Here is a 22,927-nt window from a genome sequence, read left to right as displayed (position 1 = left end):
ATTAATTTCTGAGTGTGTTGAAATAAATGCCAAGTAAAAAGCCCTCCTAAAAGTCCAAAACCACCATCTGTATAAGAGATACCATACTTCCTTCTGAAATGCATATTTCAAATTGGCTGGAGTAACGAACGGATTCCAAGGAACTCAAACAGCTATGACACAACAATGATGCACAAACACAGCTAGTTGATACCCCTTTATTAGAAGCATCTATGCGTGCTTAGAAGGCCATTCAAAGCTATAGACAGCAGTACAAAATGGAAGGTAACACAAAACGACTAGCACAAAATATACATGTGCTTTAAAAAAGTTTTAATGCTACACGCAAATACATATACATATATAATTAACATATTATTACCTAATTTTATAGTGCGTGTAACACATTTAACCTATTATGAGAACCTCAATCTCAATCCATTCGGGGGGGATTTTTGATATAGTGTACATTGTCTTAGATTCACCAGAGATTTGCATGGATTGAAGGTATTTCCACCTAGTGGTATGCACCTGGGTACTGCTAACTAGATAAAAACCTCAAGCGCAGACAAAAAATATGCTCCCAGATGCTGCTCTTGATGAAAAGGGGACCCCAAGGAAAAGCATGAGGGAGGGGAGTCTGAGATCTGCAGTCATTATCTGGAAATTATCCAAGTTCAAGCACTTTTAACTCCCAGCAAGCTGCAAGAGAAGAATTAAACATATGCTGGATATTCACTCAAAGCCAATGGGTACCTGTACATATTTAACATTTTCAGAGAATGCATGGGAAAGAAGTTAACTGTTTCTATAGCAACTGGCTGAAAAACCAAACCTTTCAGATGGAGCTAAAAATGCCCCCCTAAAAAACAGATTTTTTCCAGACAATCATAAGAAAAAAAAAGCACATCAATAGACGAGGGGGTCACTAGACTAGGGCAGGGGTAGCCAACCTGTGGCCCTCCAGATGTTCATGGACTACAATTCCCATGAGCGCATGCCAGTGTTTGCTGGCAGGGGCTCATGGGAATTGCAGTCCATGAACATCTGGAGGACCACATGTTGACTACCCCTGGACTAGGGTATCCTCAACAGTTATCTCATTCAGCTTTCATTGTTTAAGAAAATGTCTAGCTAGCTGCAGTTGTAAAAGCCACAATTCTTGCCAGGATATTACAACTAGGATTGGGAGGGAGGGTTGCTTGCATGTCCACACAAGGAACAGAATTCTGTGCAAGAGGAACGCTTTGTCTAACTGACCCTCATGCGCACTGAGCATGCCTGCTGTAAGCTACCTAGCAAATACCATCTATCTAACAGTCAAGCATGGGGATGAACCTCAGATATCTAGATCTGTGGATTGGGGCCACATTGAGAGTAAACAGGTGTTCTGCAAACCTGGGGGACCTCCCCCAAAAGGTTTGCAGGAGATTCTGAAACTAAAAAATAAGGGGTTTAATCCTCCTCAAACACTAGCATTATCTGTTTTTAGCTTCCATCCTGGAGGCACAGTGGAGAGCTGCCCCAGGCCCTGCTGCAGTGACATTCAGGTGCTGCTCCAGACGGAGAGGCTGTGGTAGAGGCCTGGAGACACGTCAAGCTCCACAATAGGGTGGGGTTGCAGGAATGGAAGGGGGCATGGGATTCCTCCCCTGTGAATCTTGTGGGCACCTACCTGTGTGCTCCATAAGAGCTTCAACTAGGCCTTCTACCTATGTAGATGGTTAAAGAGACTTTAGCAGCGGCAGCAGGGGCTCCAAGTCAGATTTTGGTTTTGTGCTCTGCAACCCCATATATTAACACATCAGTAGGCTCTGTGTCATTGTGAAGATCTGCTTTGGCAGGCATGTTTTCCTCCAGTCCCCGTAGGAAACAGCTACAGCAGGGGTAGTCAACCTGTGGTCCTCCGGATGTTCATGGACTACACATCCCATGAGCCCCTGCCAGGGGCTCATGGGGATTGTAGTCCATGAACATCTGGAAGACCACAGGTTGACCACTCCTGGGCTACAGGATCCAAGCCATCCGGTGCATTCTTATTATGTCAAGCGTGGCTTTTAAGTACTATCTGAAAGAAGTGAATGTTAGAGCCATATAAACCCTTTCATCATCATGCCTCCTGGTGGACTTTTATTAGGAGAAAGCCCCCCCCCTCCCAGCTCATATGGAAGAACGAAAAGGCTAAAATGCTGCAAAGATATACTTTGCAGACCATTGTCCCTCCATTCCGATGGTTGGGTGGCTTTTTGTCCATTGGTAAAGAAAAGTTCCCCCAATTTAAAAGTAAAACATCCTGCATTTAGAAGGCAAATTATAACAGATGTTTCCCTTGACGAGCTGCATGCTCATTTCACATGATTTGTTAATATTGTCAGATCAACTTGGATAAAAATTGCCTTGAACTGAAAACAAAGACTGGTGACATTTCGAGAGAAATCGAAGGAAGGATAAATACTTGATGACTCAGCTCTGAATACAGATATGGTTATTCGCAGCCCTCCATATCACTAGGTTGGCCGAGAGCAGCTTAGGGGGTCTTAGGAAGGCCTCAGAATTTAGTGCTATTCAGACACTCCCCCTTCCAAAGGGGCTTCTATATGCAGGAATGTAAAGGTCAGCAGTACATAACAGCAGCCACTGCTTGCACTGGGGAAACATGCAAACAGACGAGAAGCTAAAAATAACAGTGGGGACGCTGCATGTTGACTAAGCCCTCTAATGCACCAGTTCGGGTTGGTTCTCTACAAATGGAAGAACTCCGCTGACGTAGTACGCGATCCCAAGGGACAGCAAGGCGATCACAACGATGAGGAGCAACACCCGCCAGAAGCCAAGGTCCTCTACGAACTCCTGCCATGTCGTTCGGAAGCTGGACAGGACCCCTTCTCCTTGCTGCAGGTTTGGGTTGAGAAGTGAGTGACTTTCCATGGCGCTAGAAAAGGAATGCAGGGAGAGGTGATACATTAAATGTGTCCCCCCCCAAAAAAAAAAACCCCGCCCACATTCGCCCTGTGGTCTAATAATTCTGCTACAAGCAAAGGAGGAAAAAGGAGCCAATGCTCTGGGTTCAGACCCAGCAAGTGAAAAAGGAATGAGGAATCTTCTTTGAGGGACAAAAGGATATTATGTTGGAGAATAACTGAACCTGTACAAACAGAAGTTATGCAGAATGAGAGGGCTATTGCAGGGAGGGGAACTGGGCAAGGACTCCGCCAGTCTAGATCAGGGGTAGTCAAACTGCGGCCCTCCAGATGTCCATGGACTACAATTCCCAGGAGCCCCTGCCAGCATTCGCTGGCAGGGGCTTCCTGGGAACTGTAGTCCACGAACATCTGGAGGGCCGCAGTTTGACTACCCCTGGTCTAGATCCTTGGCTCGCCTCTCTAAGCCGACAATCTACGTACTTTGTGGAAATCAGATCGGCTGCACGGCAACAGCCTTCCCATGGCGTTCTCTGTGGCTAAACACATCACATGATTCCAGTCACTGTCATGCTAGAATGTCCTAACCACTCCTCTCCCCCACCCCCCCTCCGAAAGACAAGCCCGAAGGTACTGAAGCAACACACTCCAGAGCCAGACTGACCACAGCGGCCCAGAAAGGCACAGCTGTACGGCTGTGAACGCCCACGCAGACCCATTTGTCTGGTCCCTCTGGTGGGCCTGCTGCAGGAAACACCGGCGCAGAGATGGTAAACACAACTGCTCTTAGCTCGTCTGTTCTGCGGGCTTCTTGTGAGAGGGGCAGTGCATAAAGTCACGGTGAAAAGTCAAACAAGATGCTGTCAGTTTTTTAAAGAGAGCTTGTCAGTCGATGCAGGTGTCTTGGCAGCAAGTCTCTAGCAAAATAGGAGTGTGTGGCTGAAGAGTTCTAGGCTCTCCAGATGTCCATGGACTACAATGACCATGAGCCCCTGCCAGCATATAGTTCCGTAATTCCTGGGGAGTTACAGGCTGCCTGTGCCACAGGCTACGTTTGAAAAGGCTGCATGGAGGGGAGGGCTGTGTCTCAGTGGTAGAGCTTCTTATGCCAAAGGCTCAAAGTTCAACTTCCAACATCTCTTATTAAAGGATTTCTGGTAACCGGCTCTGGAGATCACTTTTCTATGTCTCAGACCCCAAAGAACTGCTCCCCGTCAGAACAGATAGTCCTGGGCTACACAAGCAAACAGCTTTACTCACTATAAAGCAGCTTCATAGATTCAGGGGCAAGAAAAAAGAAGATTCATCCACACAACAGGTTTCGTGAAAATTCCACACTGTCAAACCTGACCTGTGATGCTACTGAATGGACCTGCAGGAGCCACAAAACGGAACGGACCACTCCAAAAGGAGTGTGAAGGACAAGCTAGAGAAAGGACCACGCTGGCTCCCATCAGAAGAAGAAGAGAGGGTTCTTATATGCTGCTTTTCTCTCCCCAAAGGAATCTCAAAGCGGCTTACATTCACCTTCCCTTTCCTCTCCCCAGAGGAGGTGGGTGAGGTTGAGAGAGCCCTGATATTACTGAAGACGACAAAGCGCTGGTTCTTATATGCCACTTTTTTCTCATCGAAGGAGTCTCGAAGCGGCTTACAGTCGCCTTCCCTTTCCCCTCCCCACAACAGACACCCTGTGAGGTGGGTGAGGCTGAGAGAGCCCTGATATTTCTGCTCGGTCAGAGCAGTTTTATCAGTGCCGTGGGGAGCCCAAGGTCACCCAGCTGGCTGCATGTGGGGGAGTGCAGAATCGAACCCGGTTCGCCAGATTAGAAGTCTGCACTCCTAACCACTACACAAGCTGGCTCTCAGCCATAAAGATACTTGGTATGGGGGGACCATACTTGCACCACCTTGATGCCACAGTCCTGTGAATTTGACTATTTGGCCCAAACCTACTTGGTATATGCTGGCCAGAACGGTGGAAGGCGGGTGTTTTTCTGAGAGGCACAGTAGAACAACGGTGATTTATTTTTCCGTATGTCTATCTCCTCTTTTTAAACAAAATTCAGGAAAACATCCTAGATTATCAGCCAGGCCTTTAAAGTTTGCATCTTGCAGCTACTGCTCAGCATGAGACTCAGCACTGAACTGCCAGGACAAGAGGAATAACATGTGTAAAGGGTCCTTTTTGTTTTTCAAACCATCTCCTGCTTGGCAAAGATTTCTGGTTCGCCATTACTAAGGGATTCATTCATCTCTCCCCGAATACAGCTATGCAGCCCTTGAACGGTCTCTGCCAGCGCACAAGAGGAATTTCCACCAATTAAGAACTGGCCAGTTAATCTATAACCCTCACAGAGGTTGAAGAAAGGTACAGTGTTCTCTAAATGGAAAAGGTCACCTGGCGACTGTAAACAAACTAGGACCATTTTGCTAAAACCAGAAAAAAAAAACCTCCAAAGAAACCACCTGTGAGATTTTCCATTAGAACCAAATTAAACTCTCTGTACTGAAATGGTAGCAACTGCCTGAATGCCAGCTATTTTGGAAGAACCTGGAAGGGATGCAAGTCCCAGATGTTTCCCCCCCTCCCTGCTGCTAAGAAAAACAGACTGCATTTTTTGGGGGAACGTTGCTACCAACACAGTGGTCGGCTGCTAGCAATAGGTCTCTCTAAGGCTATGTACACAAGCAGAAAACATTCCGAGAATTAAAACGTCCACAAGAAATACACTGCAACTGAGTCAAGGATAAGAGGTGCTGGAAAATCCAAGCTAGCAGAAAGGAGGCAGGTTGGTCTGTTTCTTTAGGAACTCTGTCTGGTCAAGAGAGTGGCAATTCATTTGACGGGGCAAACAGAAGCAAATTTTGGCAGGGTCCAAGAATGTTAGAGGAGGAACTAGGGCCCCTTACAGCAGCCTTCTCTGTTGAGCAGCAAACCCCCCATCCTCCCTCGGCCACAAAGCAAACAAAAAGTCAGTGTGTGCCCAAAACGTAGACTCTCATCATATGATGAGGTTCTGCTGAAAAAGACAACAAGTGTTAAACCAGTTTACAAGGGACTTGGGGTGCTCCTGCTTATGTAGCTGTTACAGGACCATTTTCATCACCAATGAATTAGGAAAAGGGATGCCTAAAAACAATCCTGAAACAAAAATCCTCTGAAAAACCCTACAGGTAAAATGAGTCGAATGACTAAGAAACGACTAACGAAGCCATCAGAACTGAGCACACTAACAAACAGAAAGCAGGAGCTTGCATTTCTCCAACGGCGAGTAACGAAAGCCATCATTTTAAACTTACTCAACTCTAATACCTAGTAGAGTAACTAGCAGAGTCACAGAAAAGGACTAAAGAAAACTCAAGAAAGATATTTTTGTTCCATTTTTGAAACCCGGGAAGAACATGCTGAGGAGAGCCCGCTTTGTGTTCCATGCAAAATTGGATTCCAACGAATGACCTGGTTATTCATTGCCCATCTGGTGCTCTGCAGCCACACATTTGCTTTGCACATGCATGAAACCATCAAGGGCAGTGTCACTTGAACACACGCCCTGCAGCAGTTAAGGAGGAGTCAGCCATCTGCTGCAAGGAAGGGAGGAGTGACTCCTCTGCTGCAAGGAAGCACTTGGTGCTTTACTGAAGTTAAACGAATGAGTGAAGCTGCCTCCTTCTACAGAACTGGGCAACTGCCCCCACCTAGCCCAGCATTGCCAGCCTCAGCTGGCAGCAGCCTTCCAAAGTGACACAGCATGTTAGCGTTCCCCCAAGCATGCCTCTGTTCCAAACCAGCCTGCATTCACTTTGACGCCTACAGACAGACAGACAGACAAGTGGACCTGCCACAAAGTACCAACCGACTCTCAGGAAAGGTGACGTTCTGGAGCTGTGCTGGAGGGCCTAGTGTTCATGGCGAAGAAAACCTGCTGAACTGGACAGACTGCAGGTGAAGGCTGGTGTGACTTATTGTTGCTCCCTAGAAAAAGAGGTCCCTGCACACAGAAAACAAGCAAAGGGAATGCCCAGGGTCCTGTTTTCCATAAGTGGAGAATTGTCTGTTTGTAGGGGAGCTGCATTCGGTCACGTGAATGCAGTCTAAAAAGTTACAGCCCGGAGAACCATCTACTACCTCTGCAGTCAGCTAAGTCTATGCAATTGTGGCTAACTACTCAAATCTATGGGCCACCGAGAGTCCAGTTTGGCCCCTGAAAGTCAACTTGAGTATTGAAGCCCAGACCAAGTTCAGAAGCTTCTTGCATTGTGTAAAGCTCTGCCCTTTCTCAATATGCTGAACAATCTCCAGACATGACAATTTACTCAACTATGCTAAACTGGCAAGCCGGGTTCAATTCCCCACTCCTCCTCCACATGCAGACAGCTGGATGATAAAGCTCTTCTGACCGAGCAGTAATATCAGGGCTCTCTCAGCCTCACCCACCTCACAGGGTGTCTGTTGTGGAGAGAGGAAAGGGAAGGCAGTTGGAAACCGCTTGGAAACTTCTTCTGGTAGAGAAAAGTGGCATATAAGAACCAACTCTTCTTCTTCTTTTAAACCAATTGCTGGTATCAACAGATAAGGCAGGCTTATTTGGCAGTACCTCTCACTTTCTGCTGTCTGCATTGTTTCCAGCTTTGAGTGCGTTCCTCGGTTGAATCCTTTCACTTCCTGCTCCTCCAAGGACTCCAGCAATCGGATCACCTCTTTGTTCACGCCTCTTCGCTTTGCCAGGACCAGTGGAGTGGCACCTTGATGGTTGCTATGTTGGGACCCCAAGAGAGTTAAATGAAAGCTCCAACAAGCATTTAGAATCATAGAATAGAATCATAGAATCATAGAGTTGGAAGGGACCTCATGGGTCATCTAGTCCAACCCCTTGCACTATGCAGGACACTCACATCTAATCACTCATCTACTGTAACCTGCCACCCCTTTGCCTTCACAGAATCAGCCTCTCCATCAAATGGCTATCTGGCCTCTGTTTAAAAAATTCGAAAGATGGAGAACCCACCAGCTCCTGAGGAAGCCTGTTCCACTGAGAAACCGCTCTAACTGTCAGGAACTTCTTCTGGATGTTTAGATGGAATTTCTTTTGAATTAATTTCATCCCGTTTAGGCTTGAATGAAGGACAGATGTTCACAAACTTCAGCACAGGTTTTCTCAGTGAGTGGACAACAACGGGGGAAGGCCTAGGGCTCTCTGCTCTGATGGTTGGCTCTTCCCGGTCGCTGGTTGATCATTGTATGAACCAGAATGCTGGACTAGATGGACTGCTGTGGTCTGATCCAACAGGATGTTTTTATAATGTCCTTAACAGCATGTTGTGGAAACGGCTGAGCCTGCAGGACTGTCTCTTGAAGTTAGGCCCTTTGGGTCAATGATTGCTACCGGCACTTCCTACGTTAGGAGAGGGTTGTGACTGCTGAATATCACTTCCCATGCGGTTCAACCTAATTGTGCAGAAACCCTCCGCAGCAGTTGGACCTAGCAGACTGTGCAACACCACCAAACAGAGCCCCAGAATGGTTTAGCTGAGGCACACGGAAAAGAACTTGCAAGTGTTTTCAACCATCACAGAAAAGCAATTCTGGGAAGTCTCCGAATGGGCAATGTGGGACTTAAGTCAAATTTTTTAGATTTACTGCATAAGGGGCACTCACGACAATACATCGGGGGTCACTTCTATTTCATTTTCCCTTCCATTGAAATCAATCCTGCTATTAAAAACTGGCCGCAGGCACTGAAAACAGGGGCTAGGCCAGGGGTGCCGAAACTGTGGCTCTCCAGATGTCTATGGACTACAATGACCATGAGCCCCTGCCAGCGTGCTGGCAGGGGCTCATGGTCATTGTAGTCCATGGACATCTGGAGAGCCACAGTTTTGGCACCCCTGCCTAGCAATAACAGTACTGATCTTTGTTAAGGAGGAGGATGTAATCCGTTCAGTCGTGTCCGACCCTCGGCGAGTCTATAGAAGAAGGATAGTTTGCTGTAATTGTAAGCGACACGCATATTAATTTATTTTGTGTATCTGGTCCCATTAACGCTTCACCCTTTTAGTTATGAAGCAGAGGCCAACTTCAAAAAGAGAAAAAAAGAAGGGGGGGGGGAGACAGTGAAAGGCACCAATCATTTTAAGGCCGATCACAAGCTTTAAAAGGTTAGGGCATTTGAGCAGATAGTTCAAACAAGACACCATTCCCGGACGGCTGTTAATTGTGTTTGTCAAACAGTATTTATTTGGTGCACTAAGTGCTTTTGTCTGGGCCCTGGCATATGACAGATGCGACGAGCCTGGAAGAATGAATATACAAGATTTTGGAGAAAGGCTGAGTCACGAGGTCCGGGAGCAGGTAGGGTAATGACTGGAAACGAGCGTTTTTCTCCACAGAAATGGAAAAAGGACTGGCGGCAGGGCGCGCGTGTGCTTTCTTTATATGGGAACAACTAACACGCAGCCCCATCATTCTTAACCTTCAGACGCCAACTCAGAGGCTGGCGAGAGAACGGAAGCAGCAGTACCATCCACGAGACCAGAGATTTCACAGGCCGTGATGGGTCTTCTGTCCCGTTAATGGGTTTTTACACTGCAATAAAGCACTACTGCAGGCTCCAGCCATTAGCATGCAAAACAGACTGGAACCTGTCACCCTTTGATGGCTTTTCTCCTGGACCATCATTGTTTGTGGTTTGGACAGCTCCTTGGTGCTTTCTTCTGGCATGGAGCATGTTTACGCTATGGGGATGATCCCTAGGAACAGGGAATGCCAGGGTGGAAACTGACCACATGACTTACAAGATGTCTGCAATTACCTGATGAGTAATTAAATTAACTGCCAGAGGAGGTAGCTACGGCCACAAACACAGGGAACTTTGAAAGGGGGTTTGAGTCATGCAGGAGAAGCCCAGTGATGGCTACTAGCCATGGTGACTCAAGGGAACGGCTCTTGTTAAGGGAGCAAAATTCCAAAAGCCAAGGCCAGGAAGCAACATCAGGGAAAGCCTCAGCCTGTATGCCTCGTCTGTTTGGCGCTCTAAGCAAAGGGTTGGCCACAGGGTGGGACAGGAGATGGGACGAGATAGACCACTGGCCTGAATCAGCAGGCTCTTCTTATGTTCTTGTGGTGCTGTATGTCAGGGGTAGTCAACCTGTGGCCCTCCAGATGTTCATGGACTACAATTCCCATGATCCCCTGCCAGCGTTGCTGGCGGGGGCTCATGGGAATTGTAGTCCATGAACATCTGGAGGGCCACAGGTTGACTACCCCTGCTGTATGTTACAGCGATGATGTGGAAGAGCCGTCAAGACTATTTGCAGCTTCTTCAGTCTGGTAAGGATGATACAGAGAAAGCACCCAAAGACGGTAACTCCAGATGATGTTTGTGCTCCTTACTGGCTGGTTAGGCTGGCCAGAATTTCACCACATTTATACTGCTGCTGGATTTTTAAATGCTATTGCAGAATATGATAATAATAAGATTTATAAACCACTGCTCCCTAATAGGTTTGGAGTGATGTGCAACACATTGAGTTTCCACATAAATAAAAGTTTTGTAACGCAATAAAACAATGAGAATAATAAAAAGTAACCCCGAGTGCCTCATTCGCCCGCCTCTTTGACCCTGTTCTTATCTCTGTATCATCAGGCCACCGTCTACGACACGATACTCTGGAAAGGGAGTGGGTAGACCCATTTGATTGTATTTATTTGCTCTGGCCTCAACCATATGCCTGGTGGAACAGGGCCCTTCTGCAGGCCCTGCAAAACACAGATAGTTCCGCCAGGGTTGGACTTTCCGCTGGCAGCATGTTCCACCAGGTTGGGGCCAGGGCTGAAAAGATCCCAGCCCTGGTCAAGGCCAGATGCACTTATTTTGGGCCAGGGACCGCTAACATATCAGCATTTGCTGTTCTCAATGTTCTTCTGGAGACATACTGGGAGAGGTGGTCCCTCAGACATGCAGGGCCCAGGCCACGTAAGGCCTTAAGGACGCATCCCAAGGAGCAAACAAGTGACCCTTGGCACCTGCCCTCATCTTTCCCACTGCAATCACTCTATCAGGCAACAAGTTACCCAATCAAAATAAAAAAAAAAAAATCAACAACAAGTTCATAATTTGAAGGGGAAATAAAAAGCCACAACAGCAACAGACTCACCAAATATCTATTTTGAGTCCGTTGGAAACGAGGAACTGAATGGTGTCCACATGCCCACAGAGGTGAAGGGCTGTGTTGCCCTGGTAATCAGTAGCCAGAAGGTCAGCCCCAAACTTGTGCAGCAACTGACAGATGTCGACGTTGCCTCTGGCTGCAGCCAGGTGGAGACCCGTTCGGCCCCGGCTGTCTCGGATATTCGGGTCAAAGCCGCTCTCTAACAGCCTCTTGGAATAGTTAAAATCGCCATCGATGCACGCCTGTAGCAGAGGCACATTCGTCTGTGAGGAATCGTTGACGAAGACGTAGGACATGGCTGCTCTTCGGCTGCAAGACGGACCAAGCCTACGGTTGACAATGGGGAGAAAACAAATGGTGAGCCCAAATCGGTTACGGCAACAGCAACACCGGAAGACATCGCCTTTCTGAATAAGAAGCAACAAATTGTCAACTGAAATGGGGATCCACCCTCTAGGATACTATCCAGGGGTAGTCAACCTTTGATCCTCCAGATGTTCATGGACTACAATTTCCAGGAGCCCCTGCCAGAGGTTGCTGGCAGGGGCTCATGGCAATTGTAATCCATGGATATCTGGAGGACCACAGGTTGACTACCCTTGCTATAGGCCAAGAGTAGTCAAACTGCGGCCCTCCAGATGTCCATGGACTACAATTCCCAGGAGCCCTTGCCAGCATTTGCTCGCAAGGGCTCCTGGGAATTGTAGTCCATGGACATCTGGAGGGCCACAGTTTGACTACCCCTGCTATAGGCAACATGTTATTTTCTTAGGCTGCTTTCACAGGGGTGTGAAAACACATACCGCTGCTGTGATACTTGCAGCAAGCCACGTGTTAGCGGGTAAGAATGGCAGCCACATCTAACCCCCATGATAAAGAATCAGGCCCTGCAAACCCCTGTAGCTGAGCCGTGCCGTACAGATACACCAAGGCTCAGCTGGGAAAGGAAAAGAAGCCCATTCAAAGGCTCAAATGGGGATAGTCCAGATGTGCTCTTCACTGCTGCTCTTGCACTGGCTGTGGAATGCAGACACATTATCTGCACAAGCATCCCACCCACAGTTCCTCCCTTTAGCCAGATCAAAGAAAGAAGTCCCAGGAGGTCCCAGGTTCAGAGGAAGTCCCAGGAGGGCTACAAGTTGTGATCACAACGAGTACAATGTTGTGTTGAGGCTTCCATTAAATCTGGGGTCATGCTGCTCTCTGTTCGGGAAAATGCCCTGTGAGCAACTGCCTCCCTACTTTTCTGAGCAGGGGACATTTCTTTTGCCCCCATTCTGTTCTGCTAGTGCAAGGATCTTGCTTTGAGGACTGATTCAGGCACTCCTACGAATGCCAGACGGCTGATAAATGCTGCCTAAGAAGAGATTTCCCTCCCCTCGGGACTTCATTTCAGTCCATGCACGGATTGCAGATAAACCAGGAAGAGGGGGAATGTATTTTTCTTCAGCTACCAAAGAAGGAAGCAATGTGCGCTAGGCTGCCACAAGGTGACAGATACAGATATGCAAATCAGATGTTCTCATACGCGCCGTCAATAAAGCCACCTTTAATGGGATTTCCTTTCTCATCTGTTTGCTCCTTATTTACATTTGAACTTTGGTGAGCAAGCAGAGACAACTGCTGGAAAGATCACCCTTCCTGTATAGACCAGTCCCAACAGGCTGGCTATAAATTTGGGCATCCGCTTCTCTGCTGTACTTTTTTTCATGCATACAAAGTAAACATCAGCTTTCCTATTCTTTTTTCATTGATGAAATAGGAAGAGAAGCTGCAAATAAGGGCCAAGTGCCATGTCCATCACGGGCTCCAAGTGCCAAGCCACTGGTACACGTAGACATCCATGAACATATGTGCACACCCAATGAGAAAGGGGAAGAGCCTCCTTGTAAGCATCAAGAGTTTAGTCATGCTTGATCGCCTGGAGGCATCTGTTATTCACCACAGGTGAGCAGGCAAATGGCTGATGATGCAGGCGGTCACTCTGTGCCCTCTATCCAATCTCCTTCATATCCTGGTAGCTATTTTCTGAACAGAGCTGTTCTGCCAGGCTTACGGTTGAGGCCTAAAGATCTAACAACAGATTCGGCTAAACAACTGCACGGAAGTGCACTTTAAGCCCCCCCCCCCCCCTCTGATGCTATTCATCCAGAGTAATGAGATGGATTGAGCAGGCTGATATTATTCATTTATATCGGTGTGTTTTAAACTTTGTTTTTAATGGATAGATATGAGTGTTAAAGTTTAGATTTATGTACGATAGGATAGGATTGTATTGTGTATTAAACTGTGCGAGCCACCCTGAGACTTTGGGGAAGGGCTACAGACAAGTTATCAAAACAAAACAAATAGTTCCCTGTTGATACTTTTTGTGAACTACGGAGGCAGACCTGCCGACCCGTGGCTTTCCACAAAGGCAGCTATTGGTGAGAGTCACCAAAATCTTCTTCCCCAACTCCTCTCCTGATACTGGGAAAGGGGCATCCTACTTGCCCCAGGTCTAGTCGCTTCCCTCCAAGGCAAGAAAGCCTTTTGGGAGACACAAAAGGCAAAGAACACATGAAAAAGATGACAAAAGGCACAGACACCTTTCAGGCACGGCACTAGCCCACAAGGAGCACACTAGAAATGTCACAAAATCGGTCTGATCTGTTCTTCACGTTTCGTGTTACAATCGTGTCCCAAGGGTTTTTTTTTTTAATGGATTTTATTGCATCGATAATTGAAGATTAATATGAGTTGATGATACGGTGTTGAGAGAAACCCTTAGCGGCAGTAAAAGAAAAAAATGATCAGAGATACACAAGGTTTCTTCATACTAAAGCAGGCCCTTGGTCTATCAAGGTCTGTGTTCAGACTGGCAGTGACCCCCCCCCACCCCCCAGCTCTCAGGTAGAGGTCCTTCCCATCACCTGCTCCCTGATACCGTTCACTGGGGATGCCTGGACCCTGAACCTGGGACCATCTGCAAGTTAAGCAGATGCTGTACTCCTGAGCCTGAGGCCCTGCCCATAACATTCTGAGGACTGTGAATTGGTACATAGTCACCCCAACCATGCATGCATACATGAAGCTGTCTTACAGCAAGTCAGATCACTGGTCTAGCAAGGTCAGGACTGTCTACTCAAATTGGCAGTGACTCTCCAGGGTATCAAGTGGAGGTCTCTCCCATCACCTGCAACCTCCTCCTTTACAGTGGAGATACCCAGGGTTGAATCTGGGCCTTTCTGTGAATACAAGAGAAGGGTTGCCAGAGGTTGGCTATGATTTGATGGCACTTTGTACACACAGGGCTCACGGGGGAAGGAACAGAGATGCTTTGTGTGAACTCTGCTTCAGTCGCGGTTCTGGGAATCCAAGCCTTAAATGCCACCTTTGTTTACAGCACCCCTCTGCAAATATAAGCAGGGACAAGATAAATTTAAGATCTCCCCTTTCGATTTATGGCTTCTTTTCGAGTTTAAAAGGCCTGAAATCTTGCATCCTGCTCAGCTGCTTCACAGAGGCACTGAATCAACGAGATTTCAGCAGTCTTGTATTTATGCCTTGACTTGACTGTTTCCTGTATGTCTGAAGTCAGCACAGAGCTATGAGATTTGTGGCCATTCTGGGTGCGCTGTTTAAAAACTCAAAGTCATTCTACTGATTGAAGCTGCTCAAAGGAAAAGGCCGTTTGGGGACTTCTCCCAGATCTCTAGCGCCCTCTAGAGTACTAGCAGCAACCAGGCTGTCTTAATATGGGAGAGCAGGAACTGAAAGCCCAGAAGCTAAATATCAATTTTTCCAGTTGAAATAACAGACGTTTTGTGGACTGCAAGGCTTGAGATTCCAAAACAAGCCAGGCTTCTTGGTCTACTTGTACAAATTCTGGGGATCCCCCAGAATTACAGGTCATCCTCAGATTACTAAGATCAGTTTCCCTGAAGGAAATGAATGTTTTGGGGAATGGTCTCTTGGGTAAGGCGACCAGATTTTAACATTGGTAAAGCGGGACACCATTGACCAGGAGGCTTCTTGATTAACATTTGGTCTATATGGAGCAACAAAAATTTTCATAGAACGCATAGAACGCAAAAATAGTATTGTAATATATATTTACAATTTCAACATAAGTACAATTTGCCAGGTACCCCCAGATGTCCCTCAAAAAGTGGGACAATCTGGTCGCCTTACTCTTGGGTACTGTAGCCCAGGGGTAGTCAACCTGTGGTCCTCCAGATGTTCATGGACTACAATTCCCATGAGCCCCTGCCAGCGTTTGCTGGCAGGAGCTTATGGGAATTGTAGTCCATGAACATCTGGAGGACCACAGGTTGACTACCCCTGCTGTAGCCCACTAGAGTCCCTGTCCTCCCCAGGGGGGGACATCATCTGGGCATGGAATTGGGGTCACTGTGGGTGGGCAGGTAGTTGTGAATTTCCTGCATTCTGCAGGGGGTTGGACTACATGACCTTGGAGGTCCCTTCTGACTCTATGATTCTGTGAGCTAGAGGAGGCAAAGAAAGAGCAACAGGCCCAAAGTCACTCAGCAAGCCTAGTCCAACACCCTCACCACTACGGCACAAACACTCACATTTAGAAAACATCCAGACTTGTAGACTACGGGCAAAGTGCTTTGCACACTGGACTGTTAAACCTGTGCCAAATGCACACGTTTCCTGCTCTAGAACGAACCTACAACAGAACCAACAACTTCACAAAAGAACTGTTCCATATTCCCTGTTCCATATTCTCTGCCCTGACTTTTCATACATCCTCTTACATTTCTCCAGGCACAGCTCCCAGTGACATTAAAACCAGAGATTCCACCTTCATAAAATCAGAGTCCAGTCGCACCTTTAAGACCAACAAAGATTTATTAAAGGCGTGAGCTTGAATAAATCTTTGTTGGTCTTAAAGGTGCGACTGGACTCTGATTTTATTGTGCTACTTCAGACTAACACGGCTACTCATTTGAATCCACCTTCATGTAATACACGCTGGTTCGGAAATGCAGCACCCTACGGACATCAGAAGCCGCCTTTTGGACCAAGCGCAAACATTCCTCTGTCTACCTCAGTGCTGTCTCCTCTGATCTACAGCAGCTCCTCAGGTGGAAAGTCTCTCAGCAGGTACTAACCTGAGATGCCAGAGTTGGCTCTTCTACCCCTGAGCCACAGCCTCTCCCAATGGAGCTGAAATATTTTTGCCAATTATCTCACAGTGAAAGGAGATTTAATCTTTATTGCTTCCCCATGGACACTGAAATGGGAGACTACCGATAGAGAAAGTTTCAAGAGATCTTATTGGCACAGCCAGAGCAGGTGAGCCCCATGGCACGAAAAACCTTTTAAGTAGCTTTTACAGAAGGAGTTGTCCAAATGCGACCCTCGTACCAGGGAGGTTTCTTCGAAAGCCTCCTCAGAAAGGGAACTGCTTGCACAGCAGGCAAGATGCCTAAAGCACTTCTTGCTGTCATTCTGGAGCTTGCTCTTGAAATGCATAGCTGCAGGAAAGGCCTGTTTGGGTGTAGCCCAGAAGCTAAGGACATGTGTGATAATCCTGTGCAAAGTGCCCCTCAGCACGTAAGGAAGCCGTTCCCTGAGAGATGGGGAGTTTGAAAGGTGCTACTTGAGGCTGTGATCCTCCTCCTTTAAAACCGGTGGGTCACAGCAAAATGACGCACCAGCATGACTCGGTGCTTGCACAGGGGATACCTTTACCTTTATCTTTAATTCAGAAACTTGTAGTTTCTTCACTGGAAGGGTTTAACTGATTGCAGAATTTGTCTGAAGAAAAGAATGGAAAACATTTTGGTTTATACCTTTGTCTATTCAGCATTAAATCAAATCATTTAGCTTGAATACAATCTGTTACGAAGAGACAGGAGTTGGAAACATCTACTATATTATTCCAACAACAATTGTATGTAAAAATGGTGGCTGACAAAAGAACCTACAGTCGGTTTCTCAGTGACTGCCTCTGTGTGGTCCCTCAGCTACATTCAGTGCAGTGCATTATATAAGCCGCTGCTAGAAGTGGCCATGACACTTGGGCTGATCTCTCTCTTTCAGCTGAATCTACCTCAAAGGTTTGTTGTGAAGACAAAATGAAAGAAGAGAGAACCACATATGCTGCTCCGAGCGCCTTAGAGGAAGGGACAGGATAAAAAGACACACTTGGCGCAGCTTAGCTAATTTTAATTTACAAACCACAAGATAAAAGCAATGTCAGATTTTACTCTTTACAGAGGACTGCCACCTCTGAATGCAGTATATTTAATAGTTACTTTAGACTCCTAGAATCATAGAGTTGGCAGGGATCTCCCGGGTCATCTATTTATTTATTTATTTATTTATTTATTTATTTATCATACTTTTATACCGCCCTCCCCGGAGGCTCAGGGCGGTTTACATTATAACAGAGAACCATACATAAAACAGTCTGTAGAACATGTACACAAATAACCAACAATTGCAACCAAACACAACACAGTATAACAATAAACAATCATAACACAAACAGGTCCAGGGCTTGTTGATGGGATTCTGAGGGGGGTGGCTTATTGATTGAATTCTGAGGGGGGGTGGGGGGGAGCAGGGGCCCTTGGTCGCTGTAGATTACATCTGGTCTCGGCCAAATGCCTGGTGGAGGAGCTCCTTTTTGCAGGCCCTGCGGAACTGTTTAAGCTCCGTCAGGGCCCTGATCTCCTCTGGGAGCTCATTCCACCAGGTAGGGGCCAGAACAGAGAATGCTCTGGCCCTGGTCGAGACCAGACGGACTTCTTTAGGGCCAGGGATCCTTAGCTGATCCTTAGCAGATCTAGTCCAACCCCCTGCATAATGCAGGACCTCACAACTACCTGTCCACCCACAGTGACACCAAGTGATCTCTCCACCAAAAATCTCCAGAATCCAGCATGGCCTGGAGGAAATTCACCTACCATCCCACAGTGGTGATTAGTAATTCCCTGGGTATTCAAGGAAGGGCACAAGAGACAAACACTGGCACATCCCTTCCTGCCCACCCACTCACAATCTGCCTAAGTTCACAAAATTAGCATTTCTGTCAGATGGCTATCCAGCCTCTGTTTTAAAAACTTCCAAAGAAGAAGAACCCACCACCTCCCAAGAAAGCCCGTTACACTGAGAAATTGCTCTGTCCAGAACTTCTTCAGGATGTTTAGCTGAAAATTCTTTTGACTTAATTTCAGCCCACTAGTTCTGATCCAACCTTTTGTGGCAACAGAAAACAACTCTGCTCCATCTTCTATTTGACATCCCTTCAAGTATTTGAAGATGGTTATCATATCACCGTCTTCTCTCCAGGCTAAACAGACCAAGCTCCCGCATCCTTTCCTCATACAACTTGGAAACCCCTCACCACAGCCCCCCTCTGGACACACTCCAGTTTCTCTACATTTTTCTTCCGTTGTGGTGCCCAAAACTGAACTACAAGTGAGGTCTTACCAGAGCGGAGTACAGTGGTAACATCACCTTGTGTGATCTAGACACTATACTTCTTTTAATGCAGCCCAAAAACCTGTTTGCTTTTTTAGCCATCGAGTCACACTGCTGGCTCATGTTCAGAGTATGGTCTACTAAGACCCCCAGATCCTTTTCACATGTACTACTGCCAAGACAAGTCTTACCCATCTTATAGCGATGCATTTAATTTTTCCTACCTAAATGAAGAACTTTATGTTAATCACTATTGAAACTCATTTTAGCCCAGTTTTCTAACCTGTCAAGATCATCCTGTATTCTGATTGTTTTGCCTCTGCAAATTTAATAAGCACCACCTCTATTCCTTCATTCAAATCATTTATGAATATGTTAAACAACACAGGGCCCAGGACAGATCCCTGAGGAATTACACGTGTCTGTTGTGGGGAGAGGAATGGGAAGGTGACTGTAAGCCGCTTTGAGCCTCCTTCGGGTAGGGAAAAGCGGCATATAAGAACCAACTCTTCTTCTTCTTCTCCTCTCCAAGAAGATGACAAACCATTTACAAACATCCTTTCAGTTTGATCTATCAACCAGCTCTCGATCCACCTAACAGTAATAGGATCCATACCGCATTTTACCAACTTGTCAATAGGAATATCATGTGGAACCTTATCAAAAAGCCTTACTGAAACCAAGGCAAACAATGTCCACAGCATTCCCATGATCTAGCAAGGATGTCACTTTACATCCTTTGGGTGAAGTAAGAGACATACAAAGAATTAAACTGGAGTTCTGAATGGCTGCTCGCAGGACAGGCAAATTCAACTCCATGCTTAGCAGAGTTTAGATTTCAGGAGACAGCTCCATTAACTGGACAGGGAAGTTCTTTGGAGAACAAATCATCACGGTGCAAACGCTAACATGGCAGGACTAATCCCTGTGATCGCCACTCCTCTCACAGCAGCCTGCCTCATCCTCCATCCAGATCCTAAGGAACAGCACCCCTCTGAGGCTTACCACAGGGGCTCACTTTGATCAGCTGTAAATAGCCCCCAGCCTATCTCATGCAACAGCCTCAGAGCGTTTTGGTGGGAGGGTGTCTTTTAGAAAGGTGAGGCAGAGAAAGTGACACACAGCGGCCTGCCCGCCCTCCCCCTCTCTCTGCAGTGTAATCACAGGTATAAAATCGAGCAAGATCAAAGGCCTGCCAAGCCACCCTGGCCCTGCTGCTCCCAAGCAGGTCTCTCCCCAAAGTGACCACAGAAAGGTGTACTGAGGGGAGGGGCCCAGTCCTGGGTTGCCATTGCTTGGCAGGTAGAATCTCAACTAGTTTCATCAGGTTAGGGCAAGGGTAGTCAAACTGCGGCCCTCCAGATGTCCATGGACTACAGTTCCCAGGAACCCCCTGCCAGCAAACGCTGGCAGGGGCTCCTGGGAATTGTAGTCCATGGACATCTGGAGGGCCGCAGTTTGACTACCCCTGGGTTAGGGGAAGCGGCGATGGCAGGAGGGAGGGGAAGCTTCACCTGCCGCACTTCTGCCTGCCGCGCTTAAGTCCTGCGGGGAAGAAGAGCAGGCCCCGCTTTCTCTCCTGACGTCCTCTGACGCCCCTTGCACAGAGATTCCTCCCTCACTCCCACCCAGACAGCCAGCACGGACCCCTGCAGACGACGACGACGGCGCTGAAATCCGACCTCGGCCCCGAAGAGGCCCCAACAGCGGCGCCTGCTGGCTTCCTCCCGGGCCGGTGGCACCCGCAGCTGCCGCTTGCTCGCTCCAGGCAGGCCCCGCTCGGCCCAAAGAGACGCGCAGGACGCCCACGCGCTCGCCCCGCTCACTTCCGGCGCTCCCTCGCAGCGCGCAGCCTCTTCCCCGCGAGCGGCGCTGGAGCCTCGGGATCCAAAGGCCGGAGCCTTCCCCTGCCGTCGCCACGGATCGGCAGCTCAGGAGAAGAGCTCCCGTGGCGGCCGGCTGAGGCTGAGCTCGGGGTTGAGGCACGGCGTGCAGCACGGGGTGATTGACAGGGACTAGGCTCTTCGGCGGGGGTGGCTAACTGCGGGTCTGCGAGGTCCATGGACTATAATTCCCATGAGGCTGTGCCAGCACACGGGGGTCACGGGAATTGTAGTCCATGGACATATGGAGACTCACAGTTTGGCCACCCCCTGCTCTTAGGCAGGGGTAGTCCAACTGCGGCCCTTCCAGATGTCCATGGACTACAATTCCCAGAAGCTCCTGGGAATTGTAGTCCATGGACATCTGGAGGGCCACAGTTTGACTACCCCTGCTCTTAGGGATGCTGCCTGTCTGGAGAAGAAATTGCCAGTAGATCTCCAAGGCGTCTCCGCCTGCATCTGCCAGACTAGGCTTCTGTCATGCCTCCTCAGCCCTTGATAGGAATTTTATGGATGATAATAATAGAGCCTGATTGGTATTGGGGTTTTAATCTAATTTTACTGTATTTTAGAATGGCATGTGACTTTTTTTTATCTCGTCACCTGCCCTGCGTCTGCCCAGAGAGGGCGGAATGAAAGGTTTAAACAATAATATAAAATAAAATAAAGCTGCAATGGGATGTTTATGTTATCTCCAGCTGAGTTTTATACCCTGCTTTTCACTACCCAAAGGAGTCGTAAAGCAGTTTACATTCGCCTTCCCTTCCTCTCCCCCCAGCAGGCATCCTGTAAGGTAGGTGGGGCTGAGAGAACTGTCAAAACTGCTGAGAACAGCTCTAACAGGACTGTGATTAGCCCAACATCACCCAGCTGGCTGCAGGTGAAGGAGTGGGGAATCAAACCCAGTTTGCCAAATCAGAAGCCACTGCTTTTAACCACTACACCAAGCTGCCAGAACATTTTCCTCCAGGGCAGTTGTCTGATGCCCAGTGCATCACAGAGGAGCTCTGGGACTCTTGGAGGCCTTCCCCATCACCCCTACCTGATCCTTTAGCTGGAATTGCTGGGGATCGAACCTGGGACTTTCTCCATGCCAGGCAGACCCCCTACCATTGAGTCAGGGCTCCTGGAGTACCTCCATAGGAGGAGATGGGCCAACAAAAACAAGGAAGAGAAATGTGGCTCTTCTCATTTCAACTTGAACCCAAAACATATGAGCCATTTTTACCTTTGCATGTGTGATTCCATTGGTCAAGACAGATCATTCAGATAGTTTCAAGTGGGTAACCATGTTGGTGTGAAATAGTACAACAAAAATAGAGTCCAATAGCACTTTGAAGATCAACAAAGATTTATTCAAGGTTTCTGAGTCTGAAGAAGAGTGCATGCACATGAAAGCTCACACTTTGAATAAACCTTTGTTGGTCTTAAAGGTGCTATTGGACTCTAGTTTTGTCATTCAGATTGTGTGGCACAAAGCTGAACTTCGATTCTGAACTAAATTTGAGTCCAGGGGCACCTTTAAGACCAAGAAGTTTTATTCAAGGTGTGAGCTTTCATGTGCACGCACACTTTCTCAGACAATGAAATATGAATCTTCAAAGTACAGATATAAGAAGAGAGCAAGGTAGCACTAAATTAGTAAACGGCACCATGAAGGTATCCAAGAAATATTATCCAGCATAATGAAGAACGAACAGTGCCTTGCTAGAAGAACCTCCAAGGAAAGGTAAAAATGGCTCATACTTTTTGGGTAGGGTTGAAATTTCTTTCCCTGCACGTCTTTGTCCCTCTCCTCCTCCTCTGGAGATACACTGAAGGGAGTGTAAAAGCATGGGAGCTGATAGCAGCGGATGCAGAAGATTCAAGCGGGGAGCCATGTTGGCACAACAAAAATAGAGTCCAAGAGCACCAACAAAGATTTATTCAAGGCATGCACTTGAAAGCTCATGCCTTAAATAAATCTTTGCTAGTCTTAAAGGTGCTACTGGACTCTTATTTTTGTCCTGTAGAAGAGAGCCCCTTCTGCCTTCCAAGCCTCTGCCCTGCCTGGGGGATGAGGGTGGGTTAAACGTGTGTGTGAATGAGACACGCATTTCTTAACACGATTCTCCTTAACGAGAAAAGCCCCTAGTCGCCCCCCTTCTCACGGTTGGAATGCAATTGTGGGGCTTCGTGGCGAACCCCACGAAGAGAAAACCCAACCTGCAAATGGCATCCAGCGGTAAAGGCATGCAATCAAAAGACGGCCCAGTTTTTACATTGCTTCTTAGGTGTTTCCCCCAATACCGCCCCGTAAGATGATGACTCCAGGGACGTCTTTCTAGAACCGGAGTTCTGCTTGCGAAATCGTACCTTTTTGGCTCCGCAGGGTTCCTTGCGCCACCGAGCTCAGGAAATGGGAGGTCGCAAATAAACCTTCCAGGATTCGCTTTCCGGAAAGGTCTTGCGAGTGAGCGCCACTTAGTGGCCGGAGGATGAAACAGCTTGCAGGACTCTCCGTTTGCTTTCTCATTGAAATCGAGCGACAGTCAA

The 22,927-nt window shown here is 47.6% G+C and overlaps 1 protein-coding gene across 7 annotated transcripts; it reads right to left on the bottom strand.

Annotated features, from left to right (window-relative positions):
• Positions 1-183: 183 nt before the first annotated feature.
• On the bottom strand, positions 184-22,826 carry ANKRD46 (ankyrin repeat domain 46). Of its 7 annotated transcripts, none has more exons than XM_077351787.1 (5): positions 22,748-22,826; positions 16,773-16,838; positions 11,055-11,396; positions 7,496-7,654; positions 184-2,911 (listed from the first exon to the last, which is right to left on the bottom strand). In XM_077351787.1, the coding sequence occupies exons 3-5, from the start codon at positions 11,363-11,365 to the stop codon at positions 2,695-2,697; spliced, it is 687 nt and encodes a 228-aa protein (XP_077207902.1). In that variant the 5' UTR covers positions 11,366-11,396; positions 16,773-16,838; positions 22,748-22,826; the 3' UTR covers positions 184-2,694. The 7 variants fall into 7 exon arrangements, with proteins under 7 accessions (XP_077207902.1, XP_077207899.1, XP_077207903.1 ...); XM_077351784.1 differs by lacking the exon at positions 22,748-22,826 and adding an exon at positions 20,157-20,455; XM_077351788.1 differs by lacking the exon at positions 22,748-22,826 and adding an exon at positions 20,192-20,455.
• Between the last annotated feature and the right edge of the window lie 101 nt (positions 22,827-22,927).

Source organism: Paroedura picta, chromosome 9 (assembly GCF_049243985.1).
Source record: "Paroedura picta isolate Pp20150507F chromosome 9, Ppicta_v3.0, whole genome shotgun sequence".
In the NCBI taxonomy this organism is placed as follows: Eukaryota; Metazoa; Chordata; class Lepidosauria; order Squamata; family Gekkonidae; genus Paroedura; species Paroedura picta.
Note: the sequence above shows the minus strand (reverse complement) of the source record. Positions and strands in the feature narration are given on the sequence as shown.

What these genes read in the sequence shown, in the direction of transcription:
- ANKRD46 (XM_077351787.1), bottom strand. Translation starts at nt 11,365, where the DNA reads ATGTCCTACGTCTTCGTCAACGATTCCTCACAGACGAATGTGCCTCTG. An exon ending in GGACTCAAAATAGATATTTG is followed by an intron (nt 7,655 to 11,054) that starts GTGAGTCTGTTG and finishes GTCCCAACATAG; the next exon opens with CAACCATCAAGGTGCCACTC. An exon ending in CAGACAGCAGAAAGTGAGAG is followed by an intron (nt 2,912 to 7,495) that starts GTACTGCCAAAT and finishes TTCCTTTTCTAG; the next exon opens with CGCCATGGAAAGTCACTCAC.